Source organism: Antechinus flavipes, chromosome 3 (genome assembly GCF_016432865.1).
Source record: "Antechinus flavipes isolate AdamAnt ecotype Samford, QLD, Australia chromosome 3, AdamAnt_v2, whole genome shotgun sequence".
NCBI lineage: Eukaryota > Metazoa > Chordata > Mammalia > Dasyuromorphia > Dasyuridae > Antechinus > Antechinus flavipes.
Window position 1 is genome coordinate 14,376,288 of NC_067400.1, and position 19,025 is coordinate 14,395,312.

A 19,025-nucleotide genomic window follows, 5' to 3' on the forward strand; every position below is an offset into this window, starting at 1 on the left:
TCCCTTCCCCTCCACCATGACAATAGGTCTTCCCCATCCCCAAAATTATACTGTACTCTCTTTGTATACATGGCATATTTATTCAGGGGTGTGTGTGTGTGTGTGTGTGTGTGTGTGTGTGTGTGTGTGTATTGTTCCCAAACAATGTAAATTATTTGAAAAACTTCCATGAATTTATGCAAAGTGAAGTAAATAGAGCCAGGAGAATAATGTCCACAGAAACAGCAATATTGTACAATAAAGAACTGTGAATGACTTAGCTATTCTTAGCAATACAATGATCCCAGACAATCCCAAAGGATTCATGATGAAGCATGCTTTCCACCTGCAGAGAAAGAACTAATGTTTGAATATAGACTGAAGTGGCTATTTCCTCTTTCTTTCATTTAAATCTTTTTGTACAAAATGACTAACGTGAAAATGGAAGAAGAAGAAGAAGTCGAATTTGGAAGTCAAAACTTCTAAAAAATGTTTTTTTTAATGTTTTAACATGTAATTGGGGGGGAAAATATATTCAATTAAAATATATACATATGAGTGTAATGAAATGATCATGTTCTATGGGAGGTGATGAGCAGACTGATTTCAGAAAGGCCTTTTAGAAAGACTTACATGAACTGATGCTGAGTAAAGTGAGCAGAACCAAAAGAACAGTGCACACGGCAACAAGATTATACAATGATCAACTCTGGTGAACTTGGATCTATTCAATAAGGAGATGATTCGGACCAATTCCAATGGACTTGTGATGGAGAGATCTATCTGCACCCAGAGAGAGGAATATAGGGGCTGAATGTGGATCACAGCACAGGATTTTCACTTTTTTGTGGTGGTGGTAGTTGTTTGTTTGCTTGTTTTTCTTTCTCATTTTTTTTCTTTTGATCTGATTTTTCTTGCACAATGTGATCAATATGGAAATATGTTTTGAAGAGCTGCATGTTTAACTTAGATTGCTAACTTGGGGAGAGAGGGAGGAAGAAAAATTTGGAACACAAGATTTTGCAAGAGTGAAGATTGAAAACTACTTTTGCATGTATTTGGACAAATAAAATATTATTTAATTATATATATGTGTGTGTATGTATATATATATATTTGTATATTTTATATATATATATATATATATACACACACACATACATACACACACATAAAACTGAAAAAAGAGAGCAGGAATTGTTTTATCTTTGTTTTTTTTTTATTTTTAAAGCTTTTTCTAAATTTCACAATATATGCATAGATAGTTTTCAACATTCACCTTTGCAAAACTTTTTGTTTTCTCTCTCCCTTCCCCCACCCTCTCCCCTAGACAGCAAGTAATCTATGTGCAATTCTTCTATACATAACTCCACAAGAAAAATCAGATCAAAAAGGGAAAAAATGAGAGAAATGCAAGCAATCAACAACAAAAAGAGTGAAAATGCTATGTTGTGATCTGCACTCAGTTCCCACAGTCCTATTTCTGGGGACTCTCCATCACAAGTCCATTGGACCTGGCCTGAATGACCTCGCTGTTGAAAAGAGTCACGTCCATCAGAAGTGATCATCGTATAATCTTGTTGTTGCCATGTGCAATGTTCTCGTGGCTCTACTCACTTCAATTGCTTTATCTTTATATCCCCAGAACCTAGAACAGTTCTTTGCACAGTGGCCACTTAATAAATCCTTGTGCAGTGATTGATCAGAGATCAATCCCTTATCCCTCATTCTGCTATCCTCATAATCTTCCTTAGCCTCAACTTTATCTCCCACTACTTGCCAAGGCAAACCCTGCATTTTAGTTAGCCTGCTCTCCTTCCTGTTCTCCCCCCAACATAGTCCTTAATCATTCCTAGGGGCAGCTAGATGGCTCAGCTGATAATAACACTGGACTCCCCCAGTCTAGCTAGGTGATCCTGGGCAAGTCACTTAATCTCTGCCCACCTTCATTTTCTCATCTTTAAAATGTAATTAATGATAGCTCTCACTTCCCAAGGTTGTATGGAGTCAAAAGATGGACACATACGACTCTTTCTAACCTGCAGAAATCCTAGCTATTATTGCTGTTATCATCCCCATCTCAGAGGCTTTGCTCCTGCTGTATCTCCTGCCAAATGCCCAGCTACCGACCCACATCTTTGGTCCAGCGCCAATCCCAGCACTCCATCCCGACCACGCCGGCGACACAGCCACAGCCCGAGGAGTCTCTCAGATAAACTAGCCCTCGTTCTCTCCAATTCAGAGAACATCCTACAGATGGGACTCTGGTCAGACCTGTTTAATTAATGAGGAAACAGAGCTTTCAAGAAATTAAAATGATTTACCCAAGGTCACACAGCTAGAATACTTAAGAGCCAGGATCTGAACCCAGTGCTCTATCGTCAAATCCAAGCTGCCTTGGAAGAAAGGCTGCCTGCTCTCAGGGAGCTCCTCCACTCTATCGCAAACTCACTGAGAGCAAAGATCATCTCACAGTTCAGCTTGACATATTTGTATTTTTTTAATCAAGTAAGAAAATGTACACAAAGCACTTTGCAAACCTTAGTGCATTCTGTAAATGCTGGTCATCGGCTATTTGTCATATCCTCCATTGAGCTTCCTCTCTGATAGATGCTCAGTAATTCTTTGTAAATTGAACTGTCTTTTGCATCTTCCCTGTTGCTCAGATCAGTGCCGGGCAAAGAGCAGGCACCCGGTGGGGATCGGCCTGATTCAACCATTATGGTCAGCCTCGGAAAAAGGGAGAGAGATCCTCCATTTCCAGGTGCCTCAAAGCCAAGAAGGAGAGAAGATACACAGATTAAAGATTCAAATTAAAGATTAGAGCAGATTAAAGTGTAAAAATTAAGGAGGCTGTGTTTAGAGTGACTGTATTTTCCATACCAAAAAACAGAACACACGAGCTAATGAGGGTTGTTGTGTATGTGTGTGTGTGTGTGTATATATGTTGTAATGGGCCAGAACTCTGGAGAAATATACTTAGGCAAGGATTCTTACAACAAGGTGTTAAGTCAGTGGAATTGCTGAGACAATGATTATCCAGTTTAACAGGGTGATTAATAGTTCTCTAGTTCAGTATGATTGATTTAATCTTACAACAAATAATGGTTCCCTAGTGATATAATGATTGGCTTATTCTCAGTATGATGAATGGATTTAATTGTAATAGAGTATTTAAGAGGTCAGAGTTAGACCTAGAGGGGAACTAGAACAGACTCGGAGAAGACAGAGGACTGGAGGCTGGCCTGTCCTCCTGCTTCCCCAACTGAGACCAAGGCCCATCTGAAGGGCCTCCAGAAAGCTGGCCGGGCCCCACGTGAAGGAGACAGACTGTGAAGGAGACAATAAAGACGTGGGACTTTTTCCCAGCTCTTCTCATGGTGATTACTCTGCTAAAACGAAGGCTGGACCAAAGACCTCCAGAAAACCAACCAGAACCTTACAGAAGGTGATGTTTTCAAGCATGGCATTCAAGGGTTTACCACTTATCTATACTCTATAACATGTAAACTGCCCATATCCATGTTACAGCCTTGCTTCTCTGTGCTTTTTTTGCAGGTGTCCCAGAATCACAGAATCTCATAAGGATGAAGCAATCCTCTACCTGCCCAAGAATCCCTCTCCCACATACCTGGCTAATAAGTGATCCTGTAGCCTTTAATATTGAGGACTTCCAATAAAAGAAAAGGTAATAGCTCTGAAGGCAGTTCTTCTCCATTTGGGGAGCTCTCATAATTAGGAAGCCGTTTCCATACAGCTATATGGATTTGTCTCTCTGTGATAGTCATCCTGATGGGGAATGGGGGAAGAAGGGGAGAGGAGAGGCCCTAGATCTCACACCACTTTCCAAAGCTCTACTCACCAACCATCTCCATCCCACCAGAAACTTGGGCTCCACCCCTGATCCCCTGCGCTGTGTTAAGCACGCTTTTGGCTTATTTTACAACTGCAGTCTATCTACCATGTCTTTGGATCTATATCAACACATTCCAGCATCCTTTAGGTGTCATTTTGCCCCCATTAAAATGTAAACTCATTGAGGGAAAAAACCTTTTGACTGCTTGTATTTAAATTCCCAGTGCACAACTCAGTGGTCAGAACGTGGAAGGTCCTTCATAAATGCTCTGCCTACCATCTATGGCTCCAAATTTAATTCCTTGGGATCAAAAAAAAAAAAAAAAAAAAACCCAAGTCCCTTTCCTCTGCTAAATAACAAACTTAAAGACAATCATCATGTTCCTCATGAGCCTTGCTTCTCTGAGCTAAACATTCCAAGTTCCTTCTATGGATCCTTCACCAAACTGGCCACTTTGGGGCTCTTTCAACGTCCTGGCTAAAATCTGAACCGAGGACCAAATACAGTATGGCAGACACGTACTAGTCTGGGTTGTAATTAGCAAAACAATCACTTCCTGGCTCTGGCCACCACCTACATCTCTTCTTAGTTTCAGTCTAAAAGCAGGATTCTGGGAAGCTCTCTTCTCTCAATGATGCTTACAGTTCTGGTTAAAATATTTCCAGCAGAACTGAATGCAGCATGTCTGAGCAGAACTATATACAACAGGATGAGGATCATCATCATCATTATCAATAGCAAAAGGAATTATCTTTGGACTAGAGAGGAGAAAAGGAAAAGGGATTTATATGATAAATAGAGAGAAAGAGATCCTTTAGTTGAGATAATATATGTAAACTGTTTTGTAAACCTTCAAGAACTATATAAAAATCTTTATTATTATTCTTGATGAGTCCCCAGGTACAGATGAACGGTCTCCTAAAATATTAAAAAAAAAAAAAGAAAGATAGGGTAGAACTAAGCTTCTATATAAAAAAGGAGAAGTCAAGACAGGGACATAGACGAGGAAACAGCATAGCCCCCAGACCCTGGGAGCTGAGCATTTAATCACGGACCGGGTATTGATCAACCTACCTCCCAGCAGAATGGCAGCTCTATAATCTTCTGGGTGATTTGGGCAAGGGACAGAACAAGATTTAAGTGTCGGCATGTCTTGGGAGCCAGAGCAAAGCATTCTGCCACAAGCTCAGGAAAGGGAGGAGGCAGATCCTGGCTCCAGTCACCACAGGGCATCCACTGTGATGATTTTTAGTGTCTATCTTTGAAGATTTACAGATTTATGTAACACTTTCAGAGATTAATGGGAAGTGGCAAGACAAATAACATCATGAAAAGATTTAAAGAAATTAACAGGGAGCAAAAATCTGAATCTGGGCTTCTGATCCTTAGTCTAATGAAAAGAAGAGGAATTTTTTTTAAATTGTGATTCACAATAATTCAATATATAATAGCTAGGATATTGAGACATAATTGAAAAATAAATTTCCATCTGATCTAAAAATAAGAGGCAGGTGGATATAATGGAAAGAGTATTAGATTTGTAATTAGAATCTTCGGCTACTTTATGAGTCTGTATATATATGCATGTACACAGGTGTACATATATTTAGATCTTAGGCAAATCAATTCCCTTCCCATGGCCTCCATTTCTTCATCTGTAAAATGAATAGATGATCTCTAAAGTCCCTTCTGCTGTTAAACCTTATGGATCAACAATATTATCATAGAAAATTTTGGCTTTCTGTTGCTCCCATCAGAGCCCCTTTACCATCTGCTTTTTCATAAAACCAGATCTAAATACAAAGCAATGTTTGCTGATTTCTCCAAAAACTATATCCTGCCTTGTTTTAGAGCCTTCTGCTTATGTTTGGTGCACACACACACACACACACACACACACACACACACCTTTATCCTCCTTGACTTCTCTGCATTTGACATTAATAACCTCTTCTTAAACCCTGTCACCCAAAGCCTATTAGATAGTGTCACTTGAATGTCCAATAGGCTTCTCAAACTCAATATTCCTTTTTCAAAAATGTCACACTTTTTAGATCTGTTACTCCCCTGATCAAGAAGCATCAGTGAATCCCTATTACTTTAGGATAAAATACCCACTCCTCTATTTGTCCTTTACGGATCTTTACAACTTTCCACCAATCTATTTTTCCCAGACTTATTTCACAATGCTCTCCTTTCCAATTCTTTATTCCAGCCCAAATTGTATTAGTTGCTGTTCATATAAGTGAGGTTTCCTCACCTGCTCTCGTGCCTGTGGACACATGCATCCATTCACCCGTGTAAGGTTGTCCTTACATCTCCTTTGGAACCACTTTGTGGAATCCCAGATCATTAGCCATCTCCTCTCCTCCCCCATTTCCAGAGCTCCCAGTCTCATTAAAAGCATGTTGCATTACCTTTTATATGTGTTATATTACACATTTGCATGGACTAACAGCTCTTTAGGACAGGGACTGATTTCATATTCCTGAATGCTTTGCCAGCATCTATCACAGAGCAGGCTCTTCCTAAATGCTGGATGGATTGAAATGGATACCATGACACTACCCAATGTTCTACCCAATGAGCATGAAGGTTCACTTGAGAAGATCTAATTGTTCTTCAAAACAAAAAAGCACCAAAATCAGTAAAAGAAGTTTTTTTGGGGGAAAAAAATGTCATTCAAAGGCACGGTATCTTTTCATATCTACATCCTAATGATGGTTTCATTCACTTTAAATTCTATTCAAGGGGCAGAGGATATTCACCGTATTATCTCTGTATGACCTCTTAGGATCCTCATATCGCCAACATGACAAAATTAGACATTTTCAAACCAGATCAATAATATTGTCACAGCCAATTTACTGCTACTATAAGAAATAAATAAAAGCACGTTTTCCAGAAGCAAAATGTGTCATAGTGAAGAGCCAGCCTCAAAGCCAAGAAGACTTGGATTCAAGGCCCACCTCCATCACATTCTGACTGTGTGGACTGTCAGTCAATCATTTTTTTACCTTATATTTAAATTTTATTTTATTTTAATTTTTTTTAAATAACATTTTATTGACAGAACCCAAGCCAGGGTAATTTTTTACAACATTATCCCTCGCACTCACTTCTGTTCTGATTTTTCTCCTCCCTCCCTCCACTCCCTTCCCCAGATGGCAAACAGTCCTATATATGTTAAATATGTCACAGTATATCCTAGATACAATATATGTGTGCAGAACTGAACAGTTCTCTTGTTGTACAGGGAGAATTAGATTCAGAAGGTAGAAGTAACCTGGGAAGAAAAACAAAAATGCAAGCAATTTACATTCATTTCCCAGTGTTCTTTCTTTGGGTGTAGTTGCTTCTGTCCATCATTGATCAGTTGGAACTGTCAAAGAAATCCACTTCCATCAGAATACATCCTCATACAGTCTCATTGTTGAAATATATAATGATCTCCTGGTTCTGCTCATTTCACTCAGCATCAGTTCATGTAAGTCTCTCCAAGACTCTCTGTATTCATCCTGCTGGTCATGTCTTACAGAACAATAATATTCCATAATGTTCATATACCACAATTTTCAGTCAATCATTTAACATTCTCCTTACTCTAGGGAACTCTCTAAGAATACAGGTTGCTGAGAAGGTGTTAATCTTCATTGAAGAAGGGAATGTCTTATCAATGAAAAATGCAGTCTAATCGAAAAGTAACCATCCGCAAGGAAGCCTAACCAGGAGCAGAAAGCTCAAGTCCAGTCTATATGCACATTAGAAAGCCCAATTCTCCTCATTCTATTCAATTTGGTTGCATTTAACAATCACTTAGGAAATGTCTCCTAGATGTCCCAGCAATATGGGAAGCTCTGAGGTTATAAGGGTGATAGCTCATAAGGGAAAACCAACCCTGTCAACAAGGAGTTTCTATTTTATTAGAATTCATTTGGCTAAAGATTGAGGAAGTTTTCAGTCTTCAAAGTTATGGATATGATGAGGTAGGATCACAAGTCCTCTAGAGCTATCTCTCCAGCAGAAGGAAGAAAAATGATAAATCAATGATCAGTTCATTCAAAGAAACCAAAAGAAAAACTAGAAAGTTCTATAAAATCTGTCTTTCAACACAGAAAGGCAGAGTGGTAGAGTGGACAGAGAACTGACCTCAGAATGAGGAAAAACTAGGTTCCTTCCTGTAATGGCCGGGCTAGCTCTCTGGAGGATCTTGGGACCAGCCTTAATCTTGGTGGAGGAGTGCAGGAGGCAGGAGAGCCACCAAAAGGATGGTCAAAGATGGAACCTCTCATTTCCAGTCCTCTCAACTCTAATACCTTGGTATAATTACATCATTACAGCACGTTGTGTATGTGCAAACTAGAGAACCACTATACTAAATACTAGGAATATGTAAACTAAAGAACCAACATTTCATCAATTCCACTGAGTTAACACCTTGTTGTAAGCATCCTTGTTTCAAGTATATTTCTCCAGAGTTCCGACCTCTACACTTTCTCATCCAACAAATACTAACTGTGTAACCTTGATCATCAAGTCATTCAATCTCTCAACATACATGTCAACTTCTGCAGCAAAAAACTGCAAAAAAAAGATGCTGACAACAATACTATATGATGATCAATTCTGATGGACCTAGCCCTCTTCAGCAATGAGATGAACCAAATCAGTTCCAATGGAGAAATAATGAACTGAACCAGCTACACCCAGTGAAAGAACTCTGGGAGATGACTAAGAACCATTACATTGAATTCCCAATCCCTATATTTTTGCCCACCTGCATTTTGGATTTCCTTCACAGGCTAATTGTACAATATTTCAGAGTTTGATTCTTTTTGTACAGTAAAATAACGGTTTGGTCATGTAGACTTATTTTATATTTAATTTATACTTTTATATATTTAACATGTATTGGTCATCCTGCCATCTAGGGGAGGGGGTGGAGGGAAGGAGGAGAAAAATTGGAACAAAAGATTTGGCAATTGTCAATACTGTAAAATTACCCATGTATATAACTTGTAAATAAAAAGCTATTAAAAAAAGAGAGAGAGAGAGAGATGCTGATCTATGTTAATAGAGAAATTTTCCTCATCGATACTTCCCCAATCAATTTCAATCCTCCATCTTGCCCAAATGTAAGGATAACAATAAATCCCCAGAATGGAAAAAGCTTGGAAAAATCTTTGAAAAACTTTAGAAAAAATTATCACACTTCTCAGATAAAAGTTTGATATAAAAATTATAACAATCAATATATGCATATATGTCTCATACATATGTATGTATGTATGACCAAAAGCTACTCCCCAGTAATGAAAGGGTATGAACAAACAATTCTCAGAATAAGAATTACAAACTACTAAGTCACATAAAAGCAGCTAGGTGGTGCAATGGATAGACTGCCAGACATCTTCCAGAGTTCAAATCTGACTTCAGACACTTACTAGTTGTGTGACCCTTGCAAGTCACTTAACCAATGCTTGGTCTAATCTGTAAAATAAGCCAGAAATGGAAATGGCAAAAACCACTCCCGTATCTTTACTGGATCCCCTAAACAGGATCATGAAAACTGATCCTCTAAATGGGATCATGAAAAATGAGATATGACTAAAACAACCAAACAATAACAAGAACCACATGAATCAATACATGCAAAGCAAAAATACTTTGAGAGTTCACTTCACAAATAAAGTTGGAAAAGATGACAAAAGACATCAAGGCTGGAGAGGGTGTGAGAAGAGAGAAACAAACTAGTGCATCATTGGTGGAGCTGTGAAGTAATATGATCATTTTGGAAAGCAAGTTGAAATTATACAAATAAGGTGATAATGTCCATCCCTTTGACCCAGAGAATCCACTATTGAGTTTATACCCTAAGGAGGATATAGATACACCAATATATTTGTACTAACACTTTTTGTAACAGAAAAGTATTAGAAGGAAAATCATTGCTCAGCTTTGGAGGAATGACTAAACAAATTGTGGTACATGGATGTGATGGAATATTACTGTGTTATAAGAAATAGCAAAAAAAAAATAATAACAAAGGCAGAGAAACATGGAAAGATATACAAGATTTTATGCAGACTGCAGTAATCAGAGCCAAGGAAACAATACACGCAATGACTAAAACAATGCAAATAGAAAGAACCACAAAACAATCAAAGTGAATGGTGCAAAACTACTAGAAACAAGACTGGCTCCAAAGAAGAACTATGAGAAAGCAACCTGATCTGCAGGTAGCAGTTCCCCAAGTGCTGGACATTGCAGATAACGTCAGACTCCTTCAACATATGGATCAAACTGGCTATTTTTTCTCTTCCTTTTCTTTTTTTTTTTTCCTTTAGAAATATTTGACATTTGAGATGGCTCTCTGGGAGGGAAGAGGGAAAGGGATACGGGAGAAATTCTGATGGTATTTCAAAAGCACACCAACAACAATTTATTTTTAAGGAAAGAAAGACTTCAGAACTCTGATGCAATAACCTACAGAGACCTCAGAAGACTAAAGGTAATGCCTTATTTCATTATAAAGAGGTGAAGGAGTGTGGATGAGAAATGAGGTTTACTTTTTCAGACTGATCAATATGTGGATTTATTTTGCTTGAATCTACTTATTTGTACAAGATAAGATTCCGAAGGATGGGAAAGTCATTGCAAAGTGATAGTGATATTTTATTTTTTTCTACTAACTCTGTATTCATCCTGCTGGTCATTTCTTACAGAACAATAATATTCCATAACATTCATATACCACAATTTACTCAACCATTCTCCAATTGATGGGCATCCATTCATTTTCCAGTTTCTGACCACTACAAACAGGGCTGCCACAAACATTTTTGCACATACAGGTCCCTTTCCCTTCTTTAGTATCTCTTTGGGGTATAAGCCCAGTAGAAACCATGGATCAAAGGGTATGCACAGTTTGATAACTTTTTGAGCATAGTTCCAAATCGCTCTCCAGAATGGCTGGATGTGTTCCCAATTCCACCAACAATGTATCAGTGTCCCTGTTTTCCCACATCCCCTCCAACATTCCGCATTATCTTTCCCTATCATTCCAGCCAATCTGACAGGTGTGTAGTGGTTTCTCAGAGTTGTCTTAATTTGCATTTCTCTGATTAATAATGATTTGGAGCATATTTTCATATGTCTATAAATAATTTTAATTTCTTCATCTGAGAATTGACTGTTCATATCCTTTGACCATTTATCAAGTGGAGAATGGCTTGATTTCTTATAAATTAGAGCTCTATATATTTTGGAAATGAGGCCTTTGTGATAGTGATGTTTAAAAAAAGAGCATTCATAAAATACTATCTAAAATAATAATAATAGCCAACATATATAAAGTGCTTTATATAAGGTGAGCTCTTGGTCATCACAAGGATGGTGTTAGTTATTCCCAGCAGACTTTATCTTGATTTAGACCAAAAATTTTGGAGGAAAGTAAGGTAATATATCACTTGACCAACCAACTAATGTTGGGCATCCCTAACTAGTTAAATTTTTCACCTTTTTGCAGGTATAGACCATGTCGTGTTGTAGAAACCATAATCAATTAAAAGACCTGGGTTCTAATGCTCTCTCTGGCTAAAAAACAACTGAGGTAAATCATTCAAGTGTGTTTACCTCTCCACACCTTATTTTTCTCAACTGCAAAATGTGATGGTTGGACCAGATAATCCTTCTAGCACAACCCCCCACCTAATATTTAGATACATGAATAGTGAACAAATGGTTAAAAAATAAAGGCATTTTGACTTAACTCTAAAGTGTTCCCCCAAAAGATTTTTTCTTCCTTTTCACTAAAAAGCAAAGCTAAATATCATTAAGGCAGAAGAAATACACATTATTCTCATCCATGAGATCTTGAAAATATTTTGTCAAGACCTTTTGATACCGACAAACTGGAGATGAATAGAATAAATGAGACCAAGATCAATTTTTAAAATATGATCATGCTACTATGACTAGCATTTTGTTGTATTAGAATAATAATTTTACAGCTTATTTAATCCAATACCTTCATTTTACAGGTGGGGAAACCGAGTTCCTTAGAGATTAAATGAACACTCAAGATTACCCAATTAGCAAATGATGGAAGTGGAATATGAGCTCTAATTCTTGAACCAGGAATCATGCCTTTCATTTTTCAAGCTCTTAATGAAAACACTTCAATTTTGATATTCTAACTCAGTTATAATTCATAGTAACATTGTGATGATCAAATTATGATGAAATCATTCAGCTTTGAGTTATAAATCCATCATTTCTACAAGAGTCTACAACACAGCTGAGCAGCATATTTTATAAGATTTATCATAAAAGAGACCCAGGATTTGGATCCTAGGGGGTGAGAGGGATTTCTAAAAGAATTGATTTCTCCTTGCTGAAAAGAACTTAGTGAAAAGACAGACAGAGAGGAATCGAGTCATGGAAAATTCCCACTCCTTAAAATGCAACTTCAGAACATCATTAAAATTACTTGCTCAAAAAACTCCCTTATCAACCAGAAGTTTCCATAAAAATATCCCTATGTGAAAAGACAGCCTAGAAATCAGTTTATATCCTACTCATCTTCTTCATATCATATCCGTCATATCCTATCACAACTTCTAACAGCTTAAATGACAGAAAAATGAAATCTAAATGTCTCCATTTTGCTAAAAGATTTAAGCAAGCCCCTCTTTTACAAGGCAATATCTCTAGTTTGAATCCAACAGTAATGCTCATCATCCTGCCTTCCTTTTCTTCACAAAAGAGTGGATGAAATGCCACGTTAATCACATTATTCCCAAGTTTAATGCAGATAGACACAAGGGATTCCAATACAAAACAGGTCTCGGGATGAGGATGGCACTCAACTCTCCATGAAACAGCCTTTCTGTCAAAGTCGAACCAATTTCAGCCCTGTTCTTAGATGGTCTGCTCAGGCTATGCAGAGAACCATCAGAAAATGAATGTCCAGAATCCCCTCTCCTTATTTCAGAAATCTAAAGGCTGGGACTCTGAAGATGGTGCCTTAAAATTCCCAACCACAGTTTCTCCTTTGGATGTCAGACCAATAAGTTATAACATGCTAAAGATCCATTATCATCAGTGGATGTGAACAGCAGCTAAAGGACTTAGCTAGATCACCTCATGCAGCTAAGTTTTCTTGACCTGTTATTTAAATGGTTTTGAGCAGTATGGAACACTTTCTCTCTTTTCTGTGGATTTTTAACTTCAGAGCCATTAAAATTCCATGTCATGCTTCAAAACACATCCACCTGATTCTGCTGGAGCTGACAGATAGGACATAAGAATGAGACATAGTTTCTTCCTCCATTTTTTTCTCTGCTGAATCCTCGTCCCATTTCGGATCATGAGCCTAATGACTTTCATTAACCCCAATTACATTTAATTGCAGCAAGTTAGGCAACACCCATTTCCCTATTGTTGTAGAAAGTTTCCTTCATGAAATGATGAAGTAGATGAATAGATAGAAATATATCTTTATTGGTCAATTTCTCCAGACTGTCAATAATTTAAATTAAGACCTATTGATTACAACTATCGGACAAGGGAGATTTCTGTCTCTCTCAGTTTAGATTATTTAAAAAATGACCTGAAGCTTTAAAATATGATTTTGCCAGTGAACAGTTGGATATATGTCATGCTACTTGTAATACTCAATATGTTCATCATGTTATTAAAACACAGACACACAGAGAGAGATAGAGACATATATTTTACAAAGAAAACCCCTTGCCTGTCCTTATTCTTCCATCAACCTGAAAATAAGTACATGCATCATTTTATGCCTTCTCAGAAGGGTACAGAGCAACCTCATCATTTTCAGTCGTTTTGCTAATAAAGACCGACACCAGACGGACGAGCTGCCTCCCTCCGTAAGAACCCTGCACTTTTTCCGGCATGCGCCAAAGACCCCCTTACCTTTTTCTGGACTTAAGTTTTTATATACTTCAAGGTCTGCCATTAGGTCTGCTTTTCCTCTGCATTCTTGGGGAGCACAATAAGATTCTCTAAAGGCACCTGCCTTCCTTCGGTTCCAGATCGGCAGTGATGAAACAAGTGGGAGAAAAACGTCCGAACTTTGCCCACGCCATCCTTTCCAGCCAGATGAGGTCTTCACAGCCTGGGCTCGGGGAGGGGAGGGCAGGAGACGTCCAGAAGCTCTTATTCAGGAACTCTGTCCCAAAGTGCCAGCCTGGCCACACAGGAGGATTGGAGCATCTGCTCTGTGCAGCTGCTATTGTGGGAACGCAGGGGATGCTGTCAGTACTTTGGCTGGGAGACCCGCATCCTTAGTTCAGTGAATCAGCCCCTCAGGGCATTGTGCACAGTAAATGCCTGACAAGTGCGAGTCTAGAACCTGGAGGGAGGAATCAGCCTCACCTGGGGAGGTCACTGAGAAAGCAGGATTGCCGATCCCCGTTTCCCAGAGAAACTGAAGGAGGCTGGCTGAATGCTCCAAAGGAACCCGCATGAACATCCACTCACAGAGGCACAGATGCTTGAAAGCCAAAACCTTTACGTGCCCGTTAAAATCATCCGCTCTGAAAAGGGTATCGGCCCCAGCGGATCACTCTGATGTTCCACATTGTCATTTGGGGGAGGAAGATTTTAGGCTTTCCCTGGTTGATTGCCACTGTTGATCCTCCTCCCCACCCCACTCCCGTCTCACTCCACATACAAACAACACATCATTGGCCACAGCACAGGCTGAAACATCTCCAACTTCAGAGAGAATGAGAGCACAGTTCCAAGCCACTTAGGCAGGGAGGGATGCTTGATTTGTTTTTCTCCTCCCGTAATCTCCCTTTGATGTCGAGCAACATCAGGTCTCCATGAGATAAGTGAATGAAGTGAAAAAAGCCTGAGTTTCTCATGAATGAACCAGCTTTCCACTACACCATGCATATCATTACAGTTTCAATGCCTCTGAATTCTATATGCATTTCCTTTACATACATGCTGTAACTCTTTTCACAGGATTTTCTATTTCAGAAGGCCTCTCGTTTACCATATTTTTTATACATCAGGGTACAAGGTACAAGAGTTCTCTTCTATGAAGGATCAAAACAAGCGTGTTATCCAGCAAAATCTGGCCTTCAGTTCCTCACTACTGGGCTTTGTCTCACTTTTTTTGCAGAGTCCCTCTGGACCCTGGTCTGCTTCCTCCTTCCCATTCCCTCTCCCTGGGATGAGCCAAATTCCTACCCACATGATGCTCGAAAGTTTCCCAACCCTTTTCCCAGTATCTCAGATTACTTGCATCCATGTTCTGTATTCCCATCTTTTCCAAACCATTCCAAAACCCATCTTTCAACACCTATTTTGCTGTCCAAATACTTAAGGCCCTGCCCTAGTTCCCAAATACATACAATATTCCAGAGTGCTCTGTTCCATGCTTTTTAGTGATTTGTGAGGTAAAGTATATAAATCTAAATGTCTCTCTTGTGATCCGCAGGTATATAGAATTCAAAGAACATGAATCACTGGCAGAGTCTTGAGAAGTCAGACAATATCTTGTCCCCCTCAATGGGGCATCTTCTCCCCAACTCCCCTAATATGTGGTCATCCAACCAGGGGTTGATGTGAGCATTTGCTCAAAATTCGATCTACATTTATTAAGTACTTCTGATGTTAAAGAAAATATGCTAGGTGATAAAGGCACTAAAGCCAAAAGAAGAGTTTCCTCCTCTGTAAAATCCCCTTGAGAAGAAATGCCAAAATATTGCAGTACCTTTACTAAGAAAACCCCAAATGACTGTGTATCCCAGTCCCTCCTCCACTTTCTCAAAGGAGCTCATTCCAGGCCTTCTAGGCTTTAGTATATGACTTGAGTAGTCAGGACCAACATACCATTTCACTGCAGCCCAGCCGGTGTGGATAAGCAGAAGGTGGGTTCTTGGACCACATTTGGACATGCATCTCCAAGCCCATTCTAAAAACCTTCCCTGCTTAGGAGAGCCCTCCAAAGCTCTACTTCTGTTATCATGGCCTCTGAGGACCCTCCACCACAGAAAAGCAAGCAATCCAATAAGTATGCAACATTTTCAACTGGAGCAAATGAAAGCAATGGAAGCTCCCACCACCACAGAAAAGCAAACCATCAGATAAATGTGCAACATTTTCAATTGGAGCAAATGAAAGCAACAGAAGCTCCCATCACCACAGAAAAGCAAACAATCAGATAAATGTGCAACATTTTCTTTTTTTTTTTTTTTTTTAATTTTTTTATTTAATAATTACATTATATTTACACTCATTTCTGTTCCGATTTTTTTTCCCCTCCCTCCCTCCACCCCCTCCCCTAGATGGCAAGCAGTCCTTTATATGTTGGATATGTTGCAGTATATCCTAGATACAATATATGTTTGCAGAACCGAACAGTTCTTTTGTTGCGTAGGGAGAATTGGATTCAGAAGGTATAAATAATCCGGGAAGAGAAACAAAAATGCAGATAGTTCACATTCGTTTCCCAGTGTTCTTTCTTTGGGTGTAGCTGCTTTTGTCCGTCATTTATCAATTGAAACTCAGGTCTCTTTGTCAAAGAAATCCACTTCCATCAAAATATGTCCTCATACAATATCGTTGTCGAAGTGTATAATGATCTCCTGGTTCTGCTCATTTCACTTAGCATCAGTTCATGTAGGTCTCTCCAAGCCTCTCTGTATTCATCCTGCTGGTCATTTCTTACAGAACAATAATATTCCATAACATTCATATACCACAATTTACCCAGCCATTCTCCAATTGATGGGCATCCATTCATTTTCCAGTTTCTAGCCACTACAAACAGGGCTGCTACAAACATTTTGGCACATACAGGTCCCTTTCCCTTCTTTAGTATTTCTTTGGGATATAAGCCCAATAGAAACACTGCTGGATCAAAGGATATGCAATGTGCAACATTTTCAACTGGAGCAAATGGAAGCAAAGGAAGCTCCCACCACCACAGAAAAGCAAACAATCAGATAAATTTGCAACATTTTCAATTGGAGCAAATGAAAGCAACAGAAGCTCCCACCACCAGAGAAAAGCAAACAATAAGATAAATGTGCAACATTTTCAACTGGAGCAAATGGAAGCAAAGGAAGCTCCCACCACCACAGAAAAGCAATCAGATAAATGTGCAACATTTTCAGTTGGAGCAAATGAAAGCAAAGGAAGCTCCCACCACCACAGAAAAGCAAACAATCAGATAAATTTGCAACATTTTCAATTGGAGTAAATGAAAGCAATGGAATCCACCACCATCACCACAGAAAAGCAAACAATCAGATAAATGTGCAACATTTTCAACTGGAGCAAATGAAAGCAATGGAACCCTCATCATAGAAAACCAAACAGTCCAATAAGTATGCAACATTTTCAATTGGAGCAAATGAAAACAATGGAAGCTCCCACCACCACAGAAAAGCAAACCATCAGATAAATGTGTAACATTTTCAATTGCAGCAAATGAAAGCAATGGAAGCTCCCACCACCACAGAAAAGCAATCAGATAAATGTGCAACATTTTCAATTGGAGCAAATGAAAGCAAAGGAAGCTCCCACCACCACAGAAAAGCAAACAATCAGATAAATTTGCAACATTTTCAATTGGAGTAAATGAAAGCAATGGAAGCCCCCAACACAGAAAAGCAAACAATCCAATAAGTGTGCAACAATTTCAATTGGAGCACATGAATGCAATGGAAAGTGATTGCAACATAAGAAATTATGCACAGGAGGAATTCAGAGAGGTTTGAGAGAAAACGCAGATAGAATGATGCAGAGTAGAGAAAGCAGAACTCGGAAAACACTCCAAAGAGTGACTCCAACAACACACATGGAGAGAACACATACAGACATAAAAACAAAGAAACCAGAAGCTGTGTCATTACAACAACCAACTCTGGCCCCAAAGAGGGAGAGTTAAAAAGTCTGCTGTGTCTTCCTGGCTGTGAAACTAAGTCTCTATTCACCATGCCATGCTATGAATAACCTAGTTTTACATGTGGGCAAAATCAACTCAGAAGGTGATAAAATTACTAATCCAAAGTTATTCAACACATTCAAAGTACTCAGGAAATATCTCGCAGCTCTTGAATGAGTAGGTTAATTACTAAATTAACTGGGATATCTATGAATTACCCAAGATGACAGAATCATCAATCAAAGGAAGAAATGTGGAAGGACCTTCTGATTATCACACTGGGGAAGTCACTTAACCATGAACCACTGAGCTAGGTGGCTCAGTGGATAGAGTCCTAGGTTTTCCAGGAAAACTCATCTTTCTGAGTTCAGGCACTTACTAGTTGGGCAATCCTGGACAAGTCCCTTAACACTGTTTGCCTCAGTTTCCTCCTCTGTAAAATCACCTTGAGAAGAGCCAAAGTATTGTAGTATCTTTACTAAGAAAACCCCAAATGAGGTCATGAAAAACTGTACACGACTGAAAAATGACTGAACGACAACAACAAATATAAAGCACTACATAAATATCAGTAATAATTATTACCATTAATAGTCGTCACTATTATTACACCTGCATCCCTCCCATGAGTCCCTTGGCCAGATACAAGAGGATTTACATAGTATGACCACTAGGTAACACTTGTATCCTTTTCCTACACGGGTTGACTTTTTCTAAGAGAGAGATTCATTCATACTCTGTTGTATGGCTTCTAACTAGGTTGGTCCAAGAAGGTATTTGGAAATTCAGAAATATCCCACTTGTTTCAGCCTGATTTAACTGTTTCAAATGGAAATTCAGAAATATCCCACTTGTTTCAGCCTGATTTAACTGTTTCAAATGATCAGATAATTCAGGAGGTATTATAGTAAACAGAGAGCTAGCCTTGGAATATATATACATGACTTTTTTTTTAAGAGACAAAGGAACTAGAGACCAAATTGCCGACATTCATTGGATTATGTAAGAAAGCAAGGGAGTTCCCCAACAGCATCTGCTCCTACTCCATTGACTACACTGAAGCCTTTGACTGATTTAAGATTGGAAAAGGGATATGACAAGGCTGTATATTGTCACTTTATTTATTTAACTTGTTTATGGAATACATAATGAGAAATGCCGAGCTGGATGAATCAAGACAGAAACTGGGAGAAATAGCAACACTCTCAGATATGCAGATGATACACCTTTCTTATGGTAGAAATTGAAGAAGAAGTA

The 19,025-nt window shown here is 38.8% G+C and overlaps 1 protein-coding gene across 1 annotated transcript in view; it reads right to left on the bottom strand.

Moving 5' to 3' along the window:
* Positions 1-14,271, bottom strand: part of PLCH1 (phospholipase C eta 1) — a 155,051-nt gene extending 140,780 nt beyond the window's left edge. The window contains exon 1 of the mRNA XM_051983064.1: positions 13,778-14,271. Coding sequence (XP_051839024.1) covers positions 13,778-13,820 — 43 coding nt within the window. The 5' untranslated portion in view covers positions 13,821-14,271. The remainder of the gene's footprint in view (positions 1-13,777) is intronic.
* Between the last annotated feature and the right edge of the window lie 4,754 nt (positions 14,272-19,025).